General features: G+C 42.1%; 1 protein-coding gene across 5 annotated transcripts in view; it reads right to left on the bottom strand.

Moving 5' to 3' along the window:
- Positions 1 to 24,790, bottom strand: part of grm3 (glutamate receptor, metabotropic 3) — a 44,141-nt gene that overhangs the window by 6,754 nt on the left and 12,597 nt on the right. For 4 of the 5 annotated variants that reach the window (XM_085412071.1, XM_085412073.1, XM_085412072.1 and 1 more), the window contains 7 exons: positions 18,490 to 19,041; positions 17,305 to 17,448; positions 10,208 to 10,477; positions 9,114 to 9,717; positions 891 to 1,133; positions 597 to 786; positions 8 to 317 (listed from right to left, as the gene is read on the bottom strand). In XM_085412071.1, coding sequence (XP_085268197.1) covers positions 8 to 317; positions 597 to 786; positions 891 to 1,133; positions 9,114 to 9,717; positions 10,208 to 10,477; positions 17,305 to 17,448; positions 18,490 to 18,801 — 2,073 coding nt within the window. In that variant the 5' untranslated portion in view covers positions 18,802 to 19,041. The remainder of the gene's footprint in view (positions 1 to 7; positions 318 to 596; positions 787 to 890; positions 1,134 to 9,113; positions 9,718 to 10,207; positions 10,478 to 17,304; positions 17,449 to 18,489; positions 19,042 to 24,790) is intronic. The other variant, XM_085412075.1, reaches the window with a different exon arrangement.

The raw sequence follows: 24,790 nt of genomic DNA, 5'->3' as shown, positions 1-24,790 counted from the left end.
CACTCACCTGAGAGGATGGGCTAATGAAGCGTGGCCTCACGGCTCCCGCTCCGTCTTTCACACCATTGAAAATCCTGGCGATTCTGTTGGTTTTGGTGAGAAGGGCGGAGTAGCAGACAGCAAATGATGTGCCCAGGCCAAGGCGGCGCAGGGCACAGATGGCAGGAGAGGGTTTGGCCAAAAAGAGGAAAGTCATGGCGTAGGACATGAAGACTCCTAAGAGGAGGATATAACACAGTTCTCTACCTGATGCTTTCACCAGTGGTGTGTTGTTGTGTCTGACGAACACCCAAATCACCAGGCCGGTGCACATGAATCTGGGGACAGGGAGGAAGTTGCAGCCAGACATACAATCAGTGTCATGAAGTCACTGCTTATATGCTGTCACACACATAAAGCATGGTTATAAATAGCAAAATTGACTTAAACAATCAACAAAATATTCTGAAATCAGTATATGCTCATGTCATTGTCTGTGCATAGCTATGAAAATTTCTGTATCTGTATGACGCTGAGCCTCGGCTGACCACATGCTAAGTTTTTCCTCACTTACTTATTGTTGTGAGCTACTTCTGTTCAGTTTCCCTGTCACTTACCCTACACATGCAATGGTAATTGGGCCAATAGCCCAGGCATCTTCCCACATAATATAGTCCTCGGGAAGGTCATAACAGGACGTCAGGTCGTCAGTGGGCCACTGGCCAGGAGCGCAAGGTGAGCAGGTAAACTCATCAGCCAGGTATTCATGAGGCTCACAGGCTGTACAAATCCAGCAGCAGTACTCACCTGGGAAACAAGAATATGAACAGTTTGTGGCAGATTTTCCAAAGGTGCTGCTACCTTGAATGTCACTACAACAAAGACGAAATTAATGAAATTCACCGTCCTACCTGCCTGCATTTTCTTCATCTCATTGCGCTCACAGGGGTCGCTGCACTGCGACGTGGGCACTACTTCTCTGGGCCAGCGAATTAAATCACTGCTCAGACTTAAACTCTCTGCCCATTCACCTACTGGCACGTAACCATAACGATCACCAGAGTGCTGGTAGCTGAAGATGTTGTATCGGCCTACGCCATCCCCCTGGGTGTCAAACTTCACTACTGTCTCGCTGCCTGGAGGAGAAAATGGGGCTGAAGAGAGAACACAGAGACAAAGAGTGGAAAAAAGGCGATAAACCCAGTGGGAAAGGAGATCAAAGCTTAACAATCACAAACAATCACCTTATTGAGGTCTCATTGATGTCTTTTAAAAGCAGCAGTGAAGAGAGGGACAATAAGCAATGGTCAGTAAGCCTTAGGAGTCCAAAACAGATAGTGAAAGGCACTACAAAAGTTTTCATTACTGAAGACCAGCCAGTCACAAAAGTGTTTTCTAAAAGGCTATAAATGCCCAGTATAATTGGTGATGTGTGTGTCACTGGCCTCCCACCTGTCCATAAGGTCACCTAGGGACAAAATTGCTGTTCTAAAATCAGATCTGATAAAGTTTATTACCAGATGCATCATTAACAAGCTGCCCATAAAGCCATATAGGCATGGAAGCAGAGAATTGAATCCCTTGGTAATGCTATAGCTACCCACACAATGATAGATTTAGCCTCTGGGTCTCTTCTGTGAGTGAGGTGCACTGCTGAAACTGCCAAATTGGTTTGTATACATGTTGTTATGAAAGGATTACCATCTACCCTGAGGATGTGGGAACAGAAGAGATTGTAAAATTGGCAGGATGTGCGGTCACCATTAAAAAAACAAATAGAAAAGGGCTATGGACTGGGAAAACAGTAAGTTATTGATGCTTTGCAGGCAGTGCTGGACCTGACAGTGCTGAAAGTTGGTTGTTTTGACACAGACAAAGTGTATGCCACTCCTATTGTGCCATCGCTGTCCTTTACAGCAGAGCAGTCAGCTCTGTATTGCTGACACACAGGTTTGCGTGTTATACGGTGGTGCCTTGTCGAAAGATGATGTGACTAGAGAAATCACAGTGTATGCTGGGTTTATAAAGCACCGTTCTTCAATTTGTAACAAGGCTCTCGGTCCTCACCGTGCAGCTTGCTTTGATGATGCTATGCCGCCTTCCTCATATCTCTTTGTCTTTGGGTAACTGAATAAATCGTGGGCTGAATTCATTCTCCATACATACAGCCTGGGATCAGTAGAGTGAATCAGGATACAGATTGCGAATAAGCTGTTGGGCTGAAAAGTTTGCATGTGTGTACGTGTAAGGATGTGCACACAAGATTGAAGCTCGATTAGGTTTTGCTTTACAGTTTGATGGCTAAGGTATTGCTCTGAGCGCTGTGGGAGGCAGTGCTGACAGAACCAAAGCTCTGACCCTGCTGTTAGCTGTGTGTGTGTGCGAATGTGTACGTATGTGCACGCAGCACTGACAGGGGCTAAAGCTGTGCTATTGTTGTGATAGTTCAGTGTGCTCAGAAAAGAATGGCGTGTCAGATGGCAGCAGAGGGGGTTAGGGTTTATGAAATCCATAAATCACAGAGACAGCACAACTCTCTATCTTTCTCCTCTCTCATCTCCCTCTGTCACAGGAAATTCTAACTGTCAAGTCTTCTTTGGATTTTGCAGCTAAATGTTTAGGTGACAGCTAAATGAAAATGATTTCAATAAGAAGGTGCTGATAATATCTTGAGATAAAGGAGATATATGAATCCATTATGCTGCACGTCGCCAGATAATAAAGTCTGCTAATATCAGCAAGCAATAAGGCAAGCTGGGACCTCCTCCTTTTAAACACCAATACACACTGACAGAAGACGTTACCAGTGGCTAATTATCATAACTGCACCTTATTAGGACCTTAGATATGTGCTGAGGCCTAATTAGCTGCATGTGGTAATTACGTGTAATACAGACAAAAGAGATAAGAGTATTGGCCTACAGAGCCATTTGAAGGCACTGTTTTTGTCCTTGACTTCCCGCTAACACATCGCATTCAGGCAGCAATAGACTCAGAGGACCGGTGATTCCTCCTTATTTCCAATATCAGTGACCTCGCTGACATGACAGAATGGCTTATCAAGAAAGTGGATGAGGGTGCAAGTCAGAGCTAGCGAAGGCCACCAAGATTCAACTGACTGCAGAGAGCGGAGACACGTAGCCCAGGTTATTGACTGATGGACAAAATTCTCTCTCTTCATCACTGTCCTGGACTGAACTAAAAAAAAATAAAACTAAAACAACAACAACAAAGGTTTTTGTTTTGACAGGACTAAGCATCTATGGCCGTAGACTCACTGAATCAAACTTCTGAGCATGTTGAAATTTTGAGACTGGCCATTTAAATAATAGCTAAAACAGTTAATAAATATTTGTCAGTCCACATCTCCAGCCTGTTTTGTTGAATTAAAAAATATATACATTTAGGATTTCCTGATTTCCCAAATAGTTACAAATCTCTCTCTCTCTCTCTCTCTATATATATATATATATACTGATCATGTAATTCACTTGCTGGGCGCACGTCCTTATTTGAGGTTTGACAGCGGTTTAGTAAATAAAGATGAATGGCTTGGACATGAATTGAGGTGCAGTTTAGGCAAGGCCTCGAAGTGGACTGGTGGCGGCTCCCGAGCCTGGCAGATCCCCATGTACTAAATAGAAGTGAAGAAGTTAAAGAATTGAAAAGGGGAGGGATGGTGGGGCGTGTAAACGAGAATGAACAGCTTGTAGAACTGGGGGAACTTATAGAGATGAGAACCGGAAGAGCGTGTTTGGAGATGTGGTCCTGCACCTGAAATTCAGATACTTTATCTCCAATTACAGCAAGTTAGGGCACCACAAATGTGCTTTTACTATCAACAGGTTAGCTGTGGCCATATTATACCAACTAAAAGTGATTATAGTGGCCATGTCCTTTAAATATAGTCTTGGTAAACATCAACAGATGCAACTCTAATGTCAGTGATACTCATCGAGATCCATTTATCTTATGAAAATGCACGTATTAAATTCAGTTCCACCGATGGACCGAACAGGGAACCAGTCTGCCCATATGTCCAATTATGAGCCGGTCTGTTTCATGCATGCGCAACACATGCTACACGCACAGCGGGGCAGACAAATAGTGCACACTCATAACCACACATTAATATATTGTTAGCATGGAAGCTCTTCGGAAAGCAGTTGTCTCTTTGTCTTCAAAGTTTGCCAAAGTAAACCATGTGTGGACGAGTGCGAAAACATTTGTAACAACAGACCTAATCAGGCACTTAAATCACCCTCACCCAGCTGAATACAGACATTTTAAAGAAACTAACAAAGACAAAGTGGCTAAAGCTAAAGCTATCCAGTGCACAGAGTCAGCCACACGCCTGCAGGCTCTATATGAGCCTCGGTATGAGCAACAGATCAAAGCACTTAAGAGGAAAGTTATGGAGACAAATGAAAAAGTGGTTGGTGTCCTGTTATCTGTTAAAGTTATAAACATACTGGAAAATAATGTAAACACCTTAAATTAACATTGTTGTATAAACCTGTTACACCTAAATGTCAGCTGATGATGGGTGTACAGTATCTTTTTCAGGTAGCAGAACACTTATTTTTCAGATATTTAATAGACAATGTGCTGTAACTTACTGCAGTTTTGGGGGAATTGTAAAGTTTAATTTGGTAATTTCTGTATAATTTTATTTGGTGTTGGTTTTGGTTCTTAGAAAGAAAATCAGAACTGGGAAAATCAGCATAGGCAAGTCACTTTTAGGAAAAAAATCTGAATTGACAAAGAAAATTGAAATCTCTAATATCAAATAAAGTTAGACTCATTTAACCAGCTGGAAACCTCAATAAAGCCTCAGGATCTTTATAGCAAAGCTGAAGCACTGTGACAGGTCTTTGTGTTCAAGTCCGGCATCTCAAATATGCAAACTGTCTTTTTCGACCGACCTGCAGTGTTTCCGAAACAGTGTTGCTTAAAAAATGATTTTTAAAAAGCCTGTTCATATTATTTCCAATGTGCACAAAAGCCTTGATCTGTCAGCTACTTTTCTACAACATGTTTCTGTTACAACAACACGCTGAACAATAAACTGACGGAATGATTTGTAGCGATGCTTCCTAACGGCGGCTCTTAGGTTTCCATGTGTAACAGATCTTTTAACGCAACCTAATACAGTGTTATAGATGATTCTGTGTCACCTCATCCACACAATACTTCCCTACTGCTCCGGGTGACTTTTTAAGTGTCATCAGCAAACAAAAGACCAAGCCTCACTCACTGACATCCAGCAATACTGTCAGCCAATTCATCTGCCATGTGGTACACTAGAAGTAGAGTAGAAACGGTGTCTCACAGGCTGGGTGAAACATAGGGTTTGCTTTGTCCCAATCAAATCTAAATATACAACTATCTTACTGCAATGGCAACAAACTCTTTCATTTTTGTAATGGCACTTGATTAGACAACTGGGAGAAATGAAAATTAAACAGCAAAAAATACAAAAAAAGAGGGAAAAGAAAGAAAAAGCAAATCAACTTAAGCAAGACAAACTGTAGTTATAAAGCAGCCTAACCAGAACCCTAATTTTTGCGAAACACTTAGCATTCCCACTAACTTGAGAAACACCTTATTATTCTAGCTTAATTAGAAGCATGGTGAAAACAGGCTTTTCATTCAGAAGCTGAGAAATTAATTATGTTATCGGCCATGTCGGGCTAAAGCAAAGCCCAAGGGGGATTGTGGGTATTAAAGGCAGGGGGAAAGAGCGAGAGGAGGCAAAGGCGGCTTGGGATGAATAAGTAGGAATAAGTCATCTAAAAGCGGTGAAAGTGAAGTGCACAGATTTACGTGGAGAGGGTAAATCTTTTTTTGTTTTTGCTTACGTGACTTCACACATACATGCACTCATGTCCCCTCAGTGCATATATGCAGGTATTCACTCACATGTCACAAATTCACACACAGAGGGATCACATTAGTTATATTTGTTCTCCCTGTGGATTTGGTCCAAGGGGATGGAGGCGCTGACTGGGTCACAGAACAACAGGCCACAGGGGAACAGAGGACAGATAGGGTAGAGAAAAGGAAGTCTAGAGTAAGGGACAGAAATGTATAGGAGGTAAAATGTAGCGGAAGAGAGCTGAGGCTTGACTGAAAGAAAGGTGGTGAGATAGAGGAGACAAAAGAAAGAAATGGCAAGAGAAAAACAGAAGGTGCTGGGATGGAGAATGAGCCAAGAGACAAGATAAGGGCAAAGAAAGGAGGGAAGTGACAAGCGAGTAGAGGGAGAAGAATACAAGAGAAAGAGAAAGGAGATAGCAAAAGTGAAAAGCAAGAAACTGATGTCATGGTAGCTGAGATACAGGTGGATGAAAAGGAGAGCCTTTAGAGAGAGGAATCAACAGAGAATAGGTGAAGGCTGGATGGACAGATGAGCAAAGTGAGGGAGAGGAGTGGAGAAGCAGACTGGCGCAGAGAGGCAGTGGAGGCAGGAGAGCAACCTTGTGAAGTCTGAGTGGGATGTGCTGTTTTTGAATGTAGGAGAGAGTAGGACACTTTCCGGGTGAGAAAAAAAGGGGGACAAGCATCTAGAAAAGACGGAGTGATGAGGTGGGAGAGAAAGAGTGACGGAAAGACAGACAGCGACAAAGACAGAGAGACAGAGGAAAAGAGACTGAGGGAAAAACGAGGGAGAGAAAATGAGTGAAGGTTGTTCTCTAGCATCTAAACGTTGCAGCAAGCTCAATGTGGCCCTGAAGGCACACCGCCTCTGCTAACACAGACATATCACACACACACACACACACACACACACACACACACACACACACACACACACACACACACACACACACACACACACACACACACACACAGAGAGAGAAAGAGAGAAGGGGGAATATCACATCTATCACCACTATTTGAACAGAAGACTGCATGCATGTGTGTATATACTGATCTGTTTGCTGCAGATCGGGGAGGTGGGTGGGTGGGAGTTGAATGATGGCTTTGAGAAGTGTGTGGGTTGGGGGTGTCTGCAATTTCATGCTGGTAGAAAAACAAGCATTTCAAGCCACCTCATTGTAAAAAAGACTGTTAGGAAGGCGTTTATGTGCCTCTTGTGTGTATGTATGTCTACGTTTTGCGTATGAAGCATGTTGTAAGGCCTCATAAAAATGTGTAAAAAAACGCCTCTGTGTCTGTTACTAGTTGGTAAGGAGCAGTTCCCATGATCTACCGGATCACTTCAACAATTGGCAATTACCATAGCAACGAGCAAGACGAGATTAGATGAAGAGAGCCGCATATGAAAACACTGCTTTTAATGCAGAATAGTGCATTAGGGCACCACATACAATGTCAGTAAAAGCTAATAAAACAACAGTCTTATTACATTTAAGAATCACAGTCCTAGGGCACATTTGGAAGCTATAAGGAAGCTCCGATTTTGATGCAATGCAAAGACTGTGCAATAAACCTGCATGTGTGTATAAGAGAAGGCGAAAGGAGGGAGACAGAGAGCACTGAAGAGTGTTGGTTTTCCGTCTGCTACAGTTCAGACTGAGAGCACTGCGGATGGTGATGCTGCAGTATTCATACCCCACATTCAACCTCAACTCACCTCAGCTTCTTCCTTACATACTGTAGTCGGAAGGATGTATATGTACAGCAGAGAGCGAGAGTGAGTCATTCTGGGCGAACCAATACCTCAAAACAAACACTGCCGCAAGTTCCCAGTTTAACTGTACCGTCTTCCACGTAGTTTGAGCTCTTATCAGCACAGCTTCTCTGAATGGATTTTTACCAATACAGCTGCTTGTCATTCTGTCAGCACTGTCAGTGTAAAAGGACTCAGGTTGTTTGTATTTGCTGTTCTTTCTTACCAGCTGAAGAATAAAAACGTGCAATTCGCAGACATACATCAGTATTAAAAAGAAGGCAGAAGCGGTGTTAGAGGGAGTGTATTATCAGACATAGAGATGTAGGAAAGTCACAGAGGGATTCACACCTTCTTTCTCATCTGCTGTCCTCTGCTTTTCCCTGCTTTTCTCTCCTCTGCCCCAAAACCCACTCCAGAGCATTTGTCAGCTTCCCGTGTGTGTAAATCTGCATATCCTTCCTATCTCTCACTGTATGTACTCTATAATGGAGTGGGATCATCGGTGCCAAGTGGAGGATGCAACTGCAATTGCTTTGACTGTTTCTTCAGTCTCTATCTTATACTCGCTCTTCTTCTCAGACAGAAATGCTCCACTTTGATTTGTAGCAGAAATGAAGATGGGGAATTTCAAAGAGAATTCTCTTCTTCTGCTGACGCATGCCGTCCCACTCCCGAATTGCCTCGGTGCTCACTTGTTCTCTCCCTCCTTCTTTCCCTATCTCTTTTTCTGTCTTACGCTCTCTTACCTTACCCCAAACTCTCTTTTCTCATTTTAGTCTGCCTGTCACTCTTATCTGTAAGCTCCCTCCCCCCCTCCCCTCATAGGCGATGCCATTTTCTCATCCTCCATCCATCCTTGCTGCTCTCTCTCCCCAGCGTCCCATGGCAAATCTGCCGTGTTAGTGTTGTTTGTCTGGCTGTTTTGATGTCTGCTCCTGGTCACGGTTGGTGGAGGAATAAGCACCTCTAAACCTGTGTCAGTCCCTGAGACACAGCAGTTTATTTATAACGCTTCCTTTGTACGCCATCTGTCAGTCAAGCCAATCCTCTGTCTCTTCACTCCCAACTCTACAGAGACTGACAGACAGACAGGCAGCCTGCTATAGGAGCTATTATAACACACACAATCTCATTAGTGCAAGAGAGAAGAATATGGCTGACGGATTAACTGAAGCTCTCATTCCTCAAAGAAACTTTCAAGTGTCGTATCAATTACGCATGGGTAATAGGTGTCAATGGCAAGCTGGCTCTGACAATACATAGCAATTAAGTGGATTTGTTTCAGTACTTTTTATGTTCGTGGCTGCTTTGGCTGAGGAGAAGGACAACATCCCTGTATTGTTTCACAGAGGACTGTTAACTAGGGACTGAAAATTCCCATCGTTGTCCTACTGTCTTTCCACCAGCTTCCCCTCCAACATTTACTTCTTATTCTTCATAAAACTTCAACACCTTATCGCTCTTCATTCTGTTTGCCGTGCTATAGCTCTCTTACCTGCAAAGCTGACATTAAGGATGTAATCCCTGTAGAGTCTGCGCCCATCCAAGGCCTTCATGCTGTCACACAGCTTGGTGGTGTTAAAGCACAAGCTACGTTGCATGTTATGTAGGGCGTAAGCCATTGCATACACGGCATTCACCACAAACATGATCTTGGACTCGGGTTCAAAGTTATTCTTGTCCATCGACAAGTCCTTGTCACATGGTGGGGGAGGCGTCTCTCCCAAGCCCACTCCGCCTCCTCCCCCAAAAGAGCACTGAAACCGCTGCTCCCAGAACTCCTTGAACCAGGGATTCCGATGATTTTTGACAGGGTTCAGACTAAGGAAGTAGCGGTTGAATTCTGGTATGGGATTGGCTGCCAATTCAAGCGTGATGGCTCCTTCAGCTGTGACCTCATTTCCCTTGACAATGCTTTCCTGCGCACCCCAGCCGTCGCTGGCCACCCATATGAAGGAGGTGTTGAGCCTGGCAGCAGCTGCCAGCAGCTCTCTGGCATCGTCACTTCGCAGGAAAAGAACAGCCACACGGGCGTTTGGCTTCTGGAGGAGCTGACGGATCACAGCTTCATAGGACTTCTTCGCGTTAGACCGTCCCACCTGGACAAAGAAGAGACATGCTGCAATTTAATGACAGACATACTGTACATGCTCCTCCTCCTTATGTTCCCTATTCGTAATTATTTATCACATAAATCATAGGCGGAAATGTGACAAAAAAAGATATGTCTCACAGTCTCATACCAACATGTATTTCTGTAGCAAATTAGATGAAAAATGTGACTGTGAAAGCACCCAGAATGAGTTCTTGGAGATAAGCTTTCATTTTCTGGTTCACGACTGATAACAACAGTGTGATATTAAACCCTATTTGGTGTAGGACGAGATAAGACGTAAAGACAAACTTTTATAAGCGGACAAATTTAGCACTTTGCTTATTGTTGCTGGTGCAGCCGTAGGCCATACATCAGGGTGACATTCCACATGGAAGTTTTGGCTTTGTTTGTTTTGTTTAGTTTTTCTTTCTGTTTGCTTCTTATAGCCATGTGGATTTGACAACAGAAATGTACAAATGAATTCTTTTTCCTACCTTCTCTGAAGTGGCAATACAGATGTTTCTCATGCGTGCCTCTTGTTCAAAAGCCTCGATACCAGTTTCCCCGTAATCACCCTCGGATGCGACGGTGGACACATAGGTCCAGTTGAAAAACCGCAGGATCTCAGCCATGGCTTTGGCCTGGTAGAAATCAGGGGGCACAGTGCGGGCAAAGTAATCGTACCGCGTCTTGTCGCTGAGTTTGGCACTTGTTGAAGCGTAGCTTATCTGAGGGATCTGGAAGAGCCTGAGAAGATTGGCAACCTGAGGGAACACATAAATCAGGTGGAATAATTCTGAGCCTGCTGTTGTAAAATTAAGCTATCGCAACTGCTTTAAAATTAGAGTCTTGACATTGATTGATTGATATCTTTTTTTTTACTGGATTTTCATAGCCCATGCTCCTATGACATGATGAAATATATTTTAATATTTTAACTTTAATATTTTGCTGCAGATAACACCGTAAAGTTATTGAGAAGAGCCAGGGATAAAGGAGCAAAAGGAGATTTCCCATAATTTTTTGTAAATTATATTTTTAATGTTATGTATCCAGAGCTGAATTAGAATTGACTGATTATACTCTTATGGATCAGTGTGAATACAATCTAATAAGTCTGAATTTTATTAAAATATTCTCTATGAACTTGATGATTTTTTTAGGTGATAGTATAAAAAGTATTTTCTTTAGGAATGATTTGACACTTAGACTGAATGTAGTCAATGTCTGAAAGGTAGAGTAAAAAAATTAAGGGCCAAAACATGTCAAACTTAACATTTATAGTAACTTTTATTAGTTTCTGTCATGAATATATGTATATATATTAGGGGTGCAACGATACACAAAATTCACGGTTCGGTTCGGTTCGATACTTTGGTGTCACGGTTTGATATTTTTCTGATACAAAAAAAAATGTTCATGCCTTTTTAATTTGTCGTTTATTAAATTTTCACGGCACATTCCGCACCACATCTCTGTGCGTTCATCATTTGTTTGAAGCCAGCTCACCTCCTGCAACTACTTTTCCGAGGATACGTGCTTCTTTTGTGGTTCGGACTCCTTCTGACATTTCTTTGGAGGTGGAGGAACATTACAGTAATTGCTTAAAGGAGCTTCTTCGACATCTTTAAGAGTTCTAAACAAATGTCTGTCCTCCTCCTGAAAATCTTATGTATGCAAACACGTGTTGCAACTTCTTATCTTGTGCCCGTTTTTTATTTTGACAGCGAATGCGCACCTGCGGACCACTTATGTGCAGCCCTGGTTATTATTTAGCTCGTCATATTGCAGCCACAGAAATTCTTTTGTCCATGAAACCATAAAGTTGCACTTTCTTTTTGCCTTATAGCCTGATTTGTCATAACTTTTCCGTTTTGTGGTAAGCTTTTCTTTGGCTGTCACTTCTTCACCCTGACCTGTCTTATTTGGCTCAGCAGAACTAAAATATATATCCTGCTGCTTTTACACACGCACTCACATAAGCTCAGCGATTCTCTGCGCGATCAACCTCTCACATGTTTAAGCTTGCTGCGGGAGATTTCACTTGTCATGTTTGCATAGTAAGCTAACGATTGATAAGACGATGTCAGAGGAATTGGTGCGCAAATTATCATCACTCACCAATCAGTGCTGTCGCTCTCTATACACAGTTTGCGCGATTGCAAAGTGAAAGCAAAAAACAAGTGCAAATTCAAACGCGATTTCAATATGTCACATATTGGCAGTGGCTCACCGATGCCAATGACATAATTACCCAGCTACATTTCCGAAAGAATGCAAAAGCATTGACATATATTTTCCTTCCTACAATAGCCCGACGGGCAGGGCAGAGATAGATTTTGGTAGCGCGACTGGAAAAATCGCTAGCCCCAGGATGCCGGGCAGGCGATTTTGCAAGCCCTGTATCTTATTGAGGAATCACTCATCTTTCCAAAATAAAAGCTATACTATACGCTTCTTCTGGGCTGTTCGGGGTTCTGTTTGTACAGTTATGTTTTGTTTATGTTGCCATAGTGACGGGTGATGCACTCTCGCTGCGACGGTGTGTCCTTCCGGGGTCAGAGGGCGCCCTATGTGTTGTTGTTGTTGTTGTTGCTGTGCGGTTGCCGCGCTGAGCAGTTAGCTAGCGGCAGTGTTCTTCTGCAGATGTCAATAAACGGCTGTGCTCCCTGGCTAGCTCACGGGAAGCAAGACCAAACGACACCTCTGTCTCCTCCTTGTCTGAGCTCGCCACATTGGTGTCAGAAGTGGGATGATGGTGGCACCCCATGTTCTGACCCGAGTGACTTTTCCCCCGCCGGTCGTGACCGGCCGGTGTGCCAAAAGAAGGTACCTGGACATTTGCAGGACTTTGTGTGGGGTAATGGGGTCGTTGGGGACGACTGACCCCTTAGGTGGGGGCTATGTAGCGGGTCAGGGCTGTTCGGGGTTCTGTTTGTACAGTTATGTTTTGTTTATGTTGCCATAGTGACGGGTGACGCCCTCTCGCTGCGACGGTGTGTCCTTCCGGGGTCAGAGGGCGTCCTGTGTGTTGTTGTTGTTGTTGCTGTGCGATTGCCGCGCTGAGCAGTTAGCTAGCGGCAGTGTTCTTCTGCAGATGTCAATAAACGGCTGTGCTCCCTGGCTAGCTCACGGGAAGCAAGACCAAACGATACCTCCGTCTCCTCCTTGTCTGAGCTCGCCACAATATTTTAGTTCTGCTGAGCCAAATAAGACAGGTCAGGGTGAAGAAGTGACAGCCAAAGAAAAGCTTACCACAAAACGGAAAAGTTATGACAAATCAGACTATAAGGCAAAAATAAAGTGCAGCTTTATGGTTTCATGGACTGTGGCTGCAATATGACAAGCGAAATAACCAGGGCTGCACATAAGTGGTCCGCAGGTGCGCATTCGCTGTCAAAATAAAAAACGGGCACAAGATAAGAAGTTGCAATGCGTGTTTGCATACATAAGATTTTCAGGAGGAGGACAGACATTTGTTTAGAACTCTTAAAGATGTCGAAGAAGCTCCTTTAAGCAATTACTGTGATGTTCCTCCACCTCCAAAGAAATGTCAGAAGGAGTCCGAACCACAAAAGAAGCACGTATCCTCGGAAAAGTAGTTGCAGGAGGTGAGCTGGCTTCAAACAAATGATGAACGCACAGAGATGTGGTGCGGAATGTGCCGTGAAAATTTAATAAATGACAAATTAAAAAGGCATGAAAATTTTTTTTGTACCGAAAAAATATCAAACCGTGACACCAAAGTATCGAACCGAACCGTGAATTTGGTGTATTGTTGCACCCCTAATATATATATATATATATATATATATATATATATATATATATATCAAATTGAACCTCCCCCACCCTCATTCAGATCTGGCGTTTGGAATTATTTTGGTTTTCATGTGACGTATGACCCTGAAGGTAAGCGCTCATGGACTAAAGTAAAACAGTATGTTGGATGTGCCACGCAATGCTCAATTACATGGGTGGGAGCTAGTGTGTTAGCGCAGTTAGCTCGTTAAGTGTTGGCCGTCTAACGGAGATTTGCCGTGTTGTGGCGTTAAGGTCATTTTAACAAGGTTAACCTGAAAGCACTAGTGGGAACACAACGAATATGACTGCACATTTACGCCAACATCATCCTAGTGCAAAGACAAAAACAACAAGCATGCATGTTACAAACTTTACCCGAGTCATTTAGACAGCCGTTAGCACAGGATTCGCCTTATGGGGACCTGATATGTTTAATATGCTGCTGAGAATATAGCCCAGAAGAAGCGTATAGTATAGCTTTTATTTTGGAAAGAGCCATTTCTCTGTAATAAACTCTCTTTTCCAAAGATGAGTGATTCCTCAATCAGATACAGGGCTCGCAAAATCGCTAGCCCGACGTCCTGGGGCTAGAGATTTTTCCAGTCGGGCTACCAAAATCTATCTCTGCCCTGCCCGTCGGCCTATCGTAGGAAGGAAAAATATATGTCAATGCTTTTGCATTCTTTCGGAAATGTAGCTGGGTAATTATGTCATTGGCATCGGTGAGCCACTGTCAATATGTGACATATTGAAATCGCGTTCGAATTTGCGCTTGTTTTTTGCTTTCACTTTGCAATCGCGTGAACTGTGTATAGAGAGCGACAGCACTGATTGGTGAGTGATGATAATTTGCGCACCAATTCCTCTGACATTGTCTTATTAATCGTTAGCTTACTACGCAAACATGACAAGTGAAATCTCCCGCAGCAAGCTTAAACATGTGAGAGGTTGATCGCGCAGAGAATCGCTGAGCTTATGTGAGTGCGTGTGTAAAAGCAGCAGGATTTATATTTCAATTCTGCTGAGCCAAATAAGACAGGTCAGGGTGAAGAAGTGACAGCCAAAGAAAAGCTTACCACAAAACGGAAAAGTTATGACAAATCAGGCTATAAGGCAAAAAGAAAGTGCAGCTTTATGGTTTCATGGACAAAATAATTTCTGTGGCTGCAATATGACGAGCTAAATAACCAGGGCTGCACATAAGTGGTCTGCAGGTGCGCATTCGCTGTCAAAATAAAAAACACGCACAAGGGTTAGGGTTAAATTTAAAAATTGTACTTTTGAGTTAAAATATATATTTCTAAAATGAAATGGTACACAGAGGACCTCATGTTTTACTCCTGACTATGAGGTGTCCAGGTCCTGTGGCTGTAAAAAAAAGCCCAAATCATCACTCCTCCACCACCGTGCTTGACAGTTGGTATGAGGCGTTTATGCTGATGTGCTGTGTTTGTTTTTTCCATTTAGCAAACTTAAGCTGTGTTGCCATAGCCATTTTAGAAAGCAGAGGTATAGATTAAAGATGTGGTTACATTTGATGGTGCTCAGTAAATCAGGTGTATTTGATAAGCACCACTTGGCTGCTACTTACACGTTTAATTCGTATGGAAGCAGAACTTCCACAGGAAGGTGTGTTTTGCTTTTCACAGGACAAACAGCGGATAAAATGAAGGGCTGTACCAAGGCTTGGCAGAAGAAAGGGAATGGTAAAGTTAAAACAAAGTGGAACTGAGAATCAGCACAAGGAATGTTTATGGGGTTGAAATATATAAAAACAATAGCATCAGTTTGAAACTGCTAAAGCTTCTTGCGCTTAGTTATTTAAAGTTGGTGTAAGTGTTTATCTGTTTCAAGTGATCTTTAACCTTTGACTGCAAGGCACTTAATCAAATATTTTTAATAAAAGCTGAGAAAAGATTTTTTTTTTCCATATGGAAAATGGCAACATATATTGAAGATCTCTGCTTGTAGAAGTTGCTTCTTGCGTAACATGAAAATAAAAGAAAACACAGCAAGTACATATGCACATGGTGAATCATTTATTAGTGACGGGTGCCTGAGCTCTAGTAGCGTCTATATTGCATTCCCTTTTACTATTGATTGGGCTATGGTCATGTTCTGTTTATTGCAGTTTCAATCACAGGTGTCACACAAACAGTAGAGATACGACTGGAAGACATCCTCGCGCTCACAAAGGCATGTAAACATACACAATCAAACATGCACAGGCACCCACAAATAAACACAAACTACACAGCCATTCTGTTCCCGCCTCAGTTTAATCCTGTTAGAGCGCATCAGTCTGTGCTTTTCTATATTTCATTCATAGCTCAGCTGATGAGCTGTTTTGACAACATGTCAGAATCTCATTAGACTAATAATGCAGAAGATTAGAGCACACGCTCACATACATACACCGATGTGCGCCAGAACAGGCCGACACTTACGCCAACACCTGCGCTGACATACACAAGCACGCACGCACTGATGGCTGCTTATAGTTCTGCAGGCAGGTTTTATGGGTTTAAGATGGCACTAGACTTAAATGTCACGGAAGGTCACGCTGCAAAATGTAACCGCATTGCTCCATTACCTGCCACTGAACAATGACCAGCTACCTAAGAGGGCTGTGTGTAGGGACACGGGGAGTTTACTCTGTTAGCGAAAGCTGCCTTCTTCCCTTGTGAGAGAGAGAGGGAAGGGAGAAATGCATAGGAATGGGCTGGATGTGGATATGGAAAGAAATGAAAGTAAAGGACGGAAAAAATGGTGCAGAGGAGGGGTTCTGTGGGTTTTCTCCTCGGAATGCAAGTCACACACATGCACACACAGAGACATATACACAGAGACATGAATGAGTAGAGGGGAGGAATCATGCTCGCTAAGTAAATGCCTTCAAGGCACTGGAGTTTAGTTGTGCATGGTTAAACATAAAATAATTCCCTATTACTTCATTTGGAAGCCACAGACAGACTGGCCAAGTACAAAGGCATGAAGGAGTAGCTAGATTAGCTTCACTGGCATTAGATCACAAAACAGCACACAGTTCAGGTCTTGTAAACACGGTTGCTGTTTAGATAAAAAAAACCCCAAAACAAAACGATAAAAAAAACCCAGCAACAAAGGCCAACAAAAACGAGCCGCAAGAAAACAAAGCATAATTATGTCTGATGAAGGACAAGAGGCAGTGCAGATGTGTTAACAATGGCTGCCCCAGGAAGGAGGAGGAGGAAAAGAAGGGGGCTGAGGTCAGCATACACTGAGATCTCCCCAAATAGCCGGGAGGGATGCCTCAGAATGCATATAAATATGGAGGGAAAAAAAGGGAAGCAGGAAGTTATGAGAAGTGAGAGAGCAAAGATTTAGAGGAGAAAAAAAAGCAATATATAAAACGGAAGAGAGAGAAAAAGACAGGGCAGGGTGAGAAAGAAAAGACAGAGAGACAGTTTCAGAGATTAGGGATTTAAGGACTGATAGGAGGAGGCTTTTGTGCAGTCACAGAGGAGTAAGGGAGAAGGAGGTTTTATGCTAAACTATGCAAATTACATAGTTCTATGACAAGAGCTACACGGGCTGGGAAAACACACAAGAGCACACCGATGTAGCTTGATTCTAAGAAATAGACATACACATACATACACAGTCACATAAATATGAAAACAGCAGAAATGGAAAATGTCACTTTAACCCTTGGCCACGGGAGAATAAGCAAAAACTTAATGAGAAAGTTAAAAGTAGATGATCACAGTGATTGTTGTTTGTATAACTACTTCTGTACTTTTGTTACCTGTATAGAGACACTGCTAAAAGATCCTCCTATGACTCCTGCGATTGCAAGCGGGCTGTCGTCCTGCAAAGCATATGATCCATCGGGACAGATGAACTCTGTGTCGTCCACCTTGGTGAGAGAGGCTCTTACGAACTCCAGAGCCTGGGCAACACAGAGACACAGATATTTTAGAACAAGTGTAATGGATCATGTAGGGTACAATATGGTCTATGTTTTCTATTAATTCTTAATCAGCCTTTGAAGTATTTTTGCTGTAATGAATGTGCTACATAAATAAAAGTTGAATACGTTGAGGTTATTTTTTAATGCAAAGTTTCTCTCTTCTCTAAGGACAATGAAAATCTATTGCTTCACACATGAGGTTGATTCATTTCAGTACAGGGTCCAAATTGTAAATTAACTCATACGAGACCAAGGCAGATTATACTGTATTTAAACTGCTGTGGGAAACAAGTTATAAATCCACAACCTGTTTAGAGAAACCAGATGTCAACAATTCAAGGTTTATGCAATCAGTCACAGAGCTCAGCAATAAGAAGATTTTTTTGAAGATAACAATCCTTGAGGGGAAAGTGCCATCCTTTCTTTTTATCTGGCTCATTTCCCCCATCGAAAATAGCTTCAATCTATCTTTCTCATCACGGATTTGCTGTTATCATTCAAGGCAATATCCTTTTTCCTTTGTGAATAAAATAGAATTTTGAGGTACATTTACTTCACCTGAATATTACCTTTTAATGAGAGCCTATAGTTTTACTCGATTTAAAATGGAAACGTTGCACATTTAACTTCTGAGGCCAAAAATTACTTAGATGAGCAACTTTTTAAAGACAAAATATAGCAAAAGTTCAAGTCGCCCAGGAGCACAAAACAACTAATTAGATTTTAACTGTGCTGCACCTAAAACGTTACATCAGCATTCACATGGATTATCCCGATATTTCACCAATATGCTTTTGTGGGGATTTGATTACTTTCAGTGCTGTCATGTGTTTACCTTTAATGTCCTTTAAACTGACTTTGACTTACATATGTAAGATATGATTATGATGCGACCTAATTTTGTGGTAGTGAGACTAAATTTTAGGTGTGTGGGAAAACTACCATATGGCAGAAAATTACATTTGTACACTGTCTAGATTCATCATCTGCCATTGATGCACAATGGCAATCTTCACCCACCTGTTCAAGTGCATAGGTATCTCTGGAGCAGGTATCAAGAATGTGGACCCCTAGGGAGACCCCTGGTAGCAAAGCTTTGTCCGAGTTGATTCTGTCTATGGCAAACAGCATGGCCTCCAGCCTCTGGATCCCTCTGTCCTCATTAACACGGCCACATTCCTCCATGCCAGCTCCTTTTTCATGCACTGGAAACAGGCCGCCGAGCACCAGGTCACCCTCGATGCGGATCTCCCGACGTGACTGGGGTGGGTCTGAGAGCAAAACGCCTTGACACATCATGACCAAAACAAGAAAGGGAATGCGGGCCACCATGTTGTGCTCAGAGAGGATTGTCAGAACGCAAGAACAGGCGTGACAGAGAGCGAGACAGAGGGAAGCGAAGGGCTAAGGGTTAAGGTTAGGGGTGAGGGGTTACAAGTGAAGTGGACAGTGCTCAGTGGGGTTGAGTCAGGCAGCGGCCGTGGATTCTTGGGTTGTTTTGTGGCCCATGAAACGGTCAGGGAGAACTGAACTGGACCACACATGGAGGGGCACACCATCTGGGCATCAGTTCTGCTTGCAGAAGAAGGGAGAAGAGAGGAGGAGAAAAGAGAGGAGGGAAGAAGAGTGGGATATAAGTTTGTCAGTCCACATGCCACAGGGCAAATCTAAAAGCTGAAATACTTTTTGTGGTACAATGAAGTAGAAAGACAGCAAAGTAGACATTTTAGTGGAGTTTGGGGACACTGCTAACAAGGGCTCAGTCATTTCTGCTTTACAGGCAAAGCAAGGCCATGACTAACAGGGATATGGAATTGTTTGGAGATTTTACCCCACTCTTCTCCAACCTCCTCCTCCCTTACATCACCCGGTAAACTTTCTTATTGTAAGTGTGCACATGTGTGCGCGCGCGTATGTGTGTGTGTGTGGGGTGTCTGCCCCTGGTTGTATCAGGATAAGCCAGCTTAGATGGCTGGTTGATACACGAGCCAAGTCTTCTCATGCCACAGATCAGAAAAGCTTCTCTAATCTCATCTCTGTTCCAGCAATTCTCCGCTTGTCCATGAGTTTATACCCCTAAGTATATGTGTGCATGTGTGTGCGTGTGTGTGTTATCAGATTTATTGCTCCCCCTCTCCCTTGCATAATTACAGAGTGAGGGCTGAATGCATTTTACCATGAAAGAAGCTGTCTGACAACAATGAGGCCAACAACAGCTGATGCTACTTACTCAGCTTACGACTCAATTAAAGCTGTGTTTTGACTGTTTTCTTCACTAATGTGCTCCACCTCCATTTTTGTCAAAGCCGGCCTAAAATATATGAAATATATCAGCTAAATGTTAAAGACGGTACTCTACAGATTTTGCAGTTTACATGTTTGGACAGTACAACCCATGTGAGTATAAAGGTAAGAAATATACAAGAGCTTCTGTAGCTCTGGAGGGGTTTTGTCCTGTAAAAATACTTTAGCTTTAGCAGCATCCATGCATTGCAAGCTGAAGTGCAGAACTGTGGGAATTTGCAAGGCAAATAATCTGTTGGGAGTCATTAAGGTTAGTGTACTGAGATCAGTATTTTAACAAGTAAAGAAACGGCACCTAGATATATTATGTGTACTATTACAATGCATCACTATGCCCTTTGCATTTAGAACAGGTATTGATAAGGTATCTTGTCATCTTAAATCTTAGTATGTAATAATGTATGCCAAGTGTGCTGTAATAGAGCAAATCAACTTCCCTACAGCTAGGCAATGTCTCTAGCTTTTTTAGGGATCATCAGAATATATGGAGTTAGGGAGCTGACAATTAAGGAACTGTTCGTTCCACAATAAAAAACACTGTTTGTAACTCATCATCAATTTTTGCTTACCAACCTCCCTCGGGTGTGTGGGAAAGCAATTTTTTTCCAGCAAATGTCCAAAACAACATATTTTATGTTTCAAGATCAAGTGAAAAAGCTCATACAGTAGCCATTGTGATAGGAAAAACGGCAGGTGGCACTGACTTGGTAGGTCAGCAAAACCTTTACCACAGTTTACAGTTAGTTAATAGTCAGTGTTGTTTCTTTTAACCACAACAAAACACATTAAGTTGCTGATGAATTGCTTTTGTTTCTAAATCTTTATGGCAGATGTTGTCACATGTCACCAGTACAAAATGATGTATGATATCAGAAGTATAGAGAACACTGAATTCTATCAACACTGAAAGGCCTTTACAATTATTGGATGGATTTCCCTAGTGCTAGTAGAAATTAACTAGTGCTTCTCCCTTTGAGGTTGACATTTTTGGAAAATGAATAGTCTGAACTAGTGGATTAATTGATATAAAATTTCACAATGTAATGTTCTTTTTTTATTTTTTCCAGAGGAAGCACTATGATACCTTTGATTAGTATTTAATCTACTTAACAAATGTTCATATGACAAACACTCAAAAGTAACTTGTTTAGTATGGTATAGAACTCCTAAACATCAGCATGCTGGTTTTAAAATAACAACACACAGCCATGCTGCTGGAGGAATCCAACAGGGTGGGAGGAGGTTGTGGGATGCTCTCACTCACTTGTTTTCATTTCATATGTCACTGCTATTCCACAAAACGAATGGCTGATTTCATGCCAACATGCAGTGCTCAAGGAAAAAGGGGACTGAACCTCACATCTGAACCAGTTCTCAAAGGATACAAAGAGCCTTTGTGTGTTCTGTTCTGTTCAGGGTTCTTTACTGACAGGTCACTGTCTGCTTAATTTAACTAGTCTTGTACTATGGCCTTCCACTTCTGAAACAGCTTAAGAAAAAGGCGCAAGTTATTCTACCTCTAAGATAATCCCCTTTGTGAGATGTTGCTGCAGAGGCACTGAATGATCTGTATGGAGCCATTGTCACACAGGAGATATTCTGACTTCTGTAACTTAAAATCTGTGCTACCAGAACTTTTTCTGCATTTCACCTGCATAACCAGAGGCAAAAACCTCGCCTTACTTTGGGAAATCCAACTACCTGTCAGTGCTCTTGCTTCATGCCTGCAAGCAGAAAGTGAAATGCTTGCAGCCGACTGTGAGGACAATGCCAAGGCCACATTAAAGCAGCATGGGCCCCAGGGCTACAATTTTTTCAAAGTTAGTGGAATGGTCAGTGACTATCTTAAATTCTTTGTGAATATCCATATTCCAGTGCTACTCGTTCTTACCCAACAACAGCATTTGATATGTGTGCAAATGTATGTGTGTGTGTGTGTGTATTTGGACAGAATTTACCACTAATTTTAAATCAAGAAACAAGAAACATTACCAAATATCCAGGTCTATCAAAACCTAGTGTAGCTATCAACATCTGTGCCTCTCTCCCAGATGAGTTGAGCAATTTTTATACTAATTTTAACGCTCACAACAAGCACCCCAGAGCCCACCCAATGGGGCTGGTCTACAGGTGACAGAAACAGATCTTAAAACTTCTCAAAGGATTAGGACTCAGATTTTCTTGCATTGCTGCTATCCTCCACACATTATTTATTATGTTATTTACCTACTGTTCCAGGTGATGCTATATCATTTCCTTGCACACTGCTTTAGTACACCTTGAAATCAAAAATACATAAATTACATTTCTGTTTATTGATTACAGATTTGCTTTCAATACAATTTTCTGGGAAGCAGTTCCTAGACTGTGAGAATAGGTAAACCATTCTCATCTACAATGCATGCCTTAGGGCTGCTTTCTGAGTCCCCTAGAGTACAGTCTGTTTACACAGAAATGTGTTGCCAAATATGACAACAACAGAATCATAAAATTTGCAGATGACGCCACAGAGATGAGACTAATAAGCAACAGTGGTGAGAGGCACTATAGAGAGCAAGTGGAAGACCTAACCATATAGCGTAAAGAGAAAAACCTCTCCCCAAATATCAATAAAACAAAAGAAATCATTTAGAAAGATCAAAGAAAATCATATTCTTATTTCCATCAGTTGGTCATCTCTTGTGGACAGTTTTAGATTTCTAGGTTTACACATCACAGACACCCTCACATTGTTGCTCCACATTAACTGCATTCAATAAGGCACAGCAGAGATTGTATTCCGAGGGTTTCAAGAATTTTGGCATGAGTATCTTGTGTACTTTTAATGGAGTGCCATCGGGAGTGTCTTGACAGGCTTATTCGTAGTGTGGTTTGGCAAACTGACAGCTTAGGATGGCTGCCTGAAAGAACCACAAAGTTAGTAGCAAGAATGGTTTGGTCTAACTTCATAATGATTAGACCAAACAAACAGACCCAAACCTTACCACCAGCAGTGCATTTTATGTTTTTGTACTATCTTGCCCATTGCCTGTGTCCTTTGTCTTAAGGCAGTCAGGCCATAAAAATGTGATTGTGTGACTAATTTGAATGAAAATAATGTTGACCTTGAACTTTCTAACAGATTGAAATGATACTGTTTCGCTATCTCGCAACGATGTTATTTAGTCGTCCCAGTATTCCAAGTATCATCTGTAAGATGAATAGTTTTTTGCTACTGCCAAATCTTTCGGCCAATCCTTAAACATCATGAACAAGAAACATGATTAATTCACAAACCAGTTTTATTTAGATGATCAAGCATACCCTGGGAGTGGGTATAGGTTTGTGTAGCGCCGTACGATCCAAGCATAGTCGCTCCACTGCGGCCTTCTTTTTGCATGGATAGCATGCATTCTACGGGCATCGTGTTTAGTAAGTCTTCAGCTGTCAGACTGTCATGGCAGCAAGAACAGCAAAGGATTACAGCGAAGGTGTTTACAAAATGACGCTAGCAAATTTAGGCTTTATTTAAATGATGGAGGTAGCTTCTGGGTCTGAAGTCTGCATTTTTTTCTAATATCCAGTCTTGGGGGATATTACAAATCTGTGCTAGTGTAAGCGCCTGTATATTTGAGGTCCGCTGGTTTATTGACTAATGCTGGTGCATTCTGATAGGTTCTAACAGTATAGGCACATGGGAACAAGGTCACTGCAAATGTTAGCTGCTCTATTTATTAAGACCTAGCATGTGTAAGTTAGCAATAATGCATGCAAGAGTAGGCTAATGAGACAAAACTTGTCCTGCTTTTAGGAGGCTGGTCTAGCGGCTTGTGTTTTATATCAGATATTTTTTTAACTTCATTTGAGAGGGGCTTGAATTTATATTTTGCATCAGAGCACTTTAATCTTCCCAAGACCCATGTGAAACAATACTACACATCAGTAAAAAGAAATTATGCTTACTTGGTTACTTACTTACTTACTAGCTAAATGCAAATTACTTTGAAGGGATAATCAATGTATGCTTTTTATGATGATTTATGGCTAAAACACCTAAAAAAATACTTAGAAAGTTATTTCAACAAACCTAGATCCTTGTGAAGAATCTTAAAAAGCATACATTGTCCCAGAACAAGCTGGCAGTTTATGATTGCATAATGCAAGTGTTGCAGAAGGTACGACCTCAAGAAGACTTCCCTGGAATTCTTCAATTGAACAAAAAGACCGATTTGTTCACTTAAAAATGTGTAAAGTGTTTAAAGTAACAGATAATTTGCTCATGGACACATAAAGGTATCAACAGGATACAGGTTACAGGATTCTTGATGTGTTGGTAGCACAATTTGGAAATACAAGACTGTCAAAAAAACCTTACATGCCTTAAATAAATTACACTCACCTGCCACTTTATTAGGTACACCTTATGAGGTGGTACGTGCTACTAGCAGGTTGGACCCCCTTTTGCATTCAGAACTGTCCTAAGTCTTTTTGGCATAGATTCAGCAAGGTGCTGGAAACATTTTTAGGTCCATATTGACCTGACCGCTTTATGAAGTTGCAGTATATTTGTCAGCCACACATCAGTGATGTGAATCGCCTGCTCTACAGCATCCAAAGGTGCTCTGTTGGTTTGAGATCTGGTGACCGTAGAGGCCCTTTGAGTATCTCACTGTCTTGTTTAGGAAACCAGTCTGAGATGGTCTGAGCTTTGTCACATGGGAGGTTGTCCTGCTGGAAACAGCCATTAGGATAACACTGTGGTCATAAAGGTCATAATGAACATTGGTTGGCAACGATCAAGTGGACTGTGTCATTTAAATCAAACTCAGTGGGTAGTAAAGGTCGCAAAGCGTGTCAAGACAATATCCCCTGCACCATTACATTTGCAGGTGCAAATTATACCCTCATATTCCTGTTGTTAGCTAACAGAAGTGGCACCCGGTGTGGTCATCTGGTGCTGTTGGTTACCTAACAGGGCAGTCTGGCCATTGTCCTCTGACCTCTGGTACAACAAGGCATTTTTAACCTGAGAACTGCT

The sequence above is a fragment of the Rhamphochromis longiceps genome, linkage group LG7 (assembly GCF_057381845.1).
Source record: "Rhamphochromis longiceps isolate RC_006_pf linkage group LG7, R_longiceps_female_GT1.1, whole genome shotgun sequence".
Classification (NCBI taxonomy): domain Eukaryota; kingdom Metazoa; phylum Chordata; class Actinopteri; order Cichliformes; family Cichlidae; genus Rhamphochromis; species Rhamphochromis longiceps.
The sequence above is the reverse complement of the archived record's forward strand: the minus strand, read 5'-3'. Positions and strand labels throughout refer to the sequence as shown.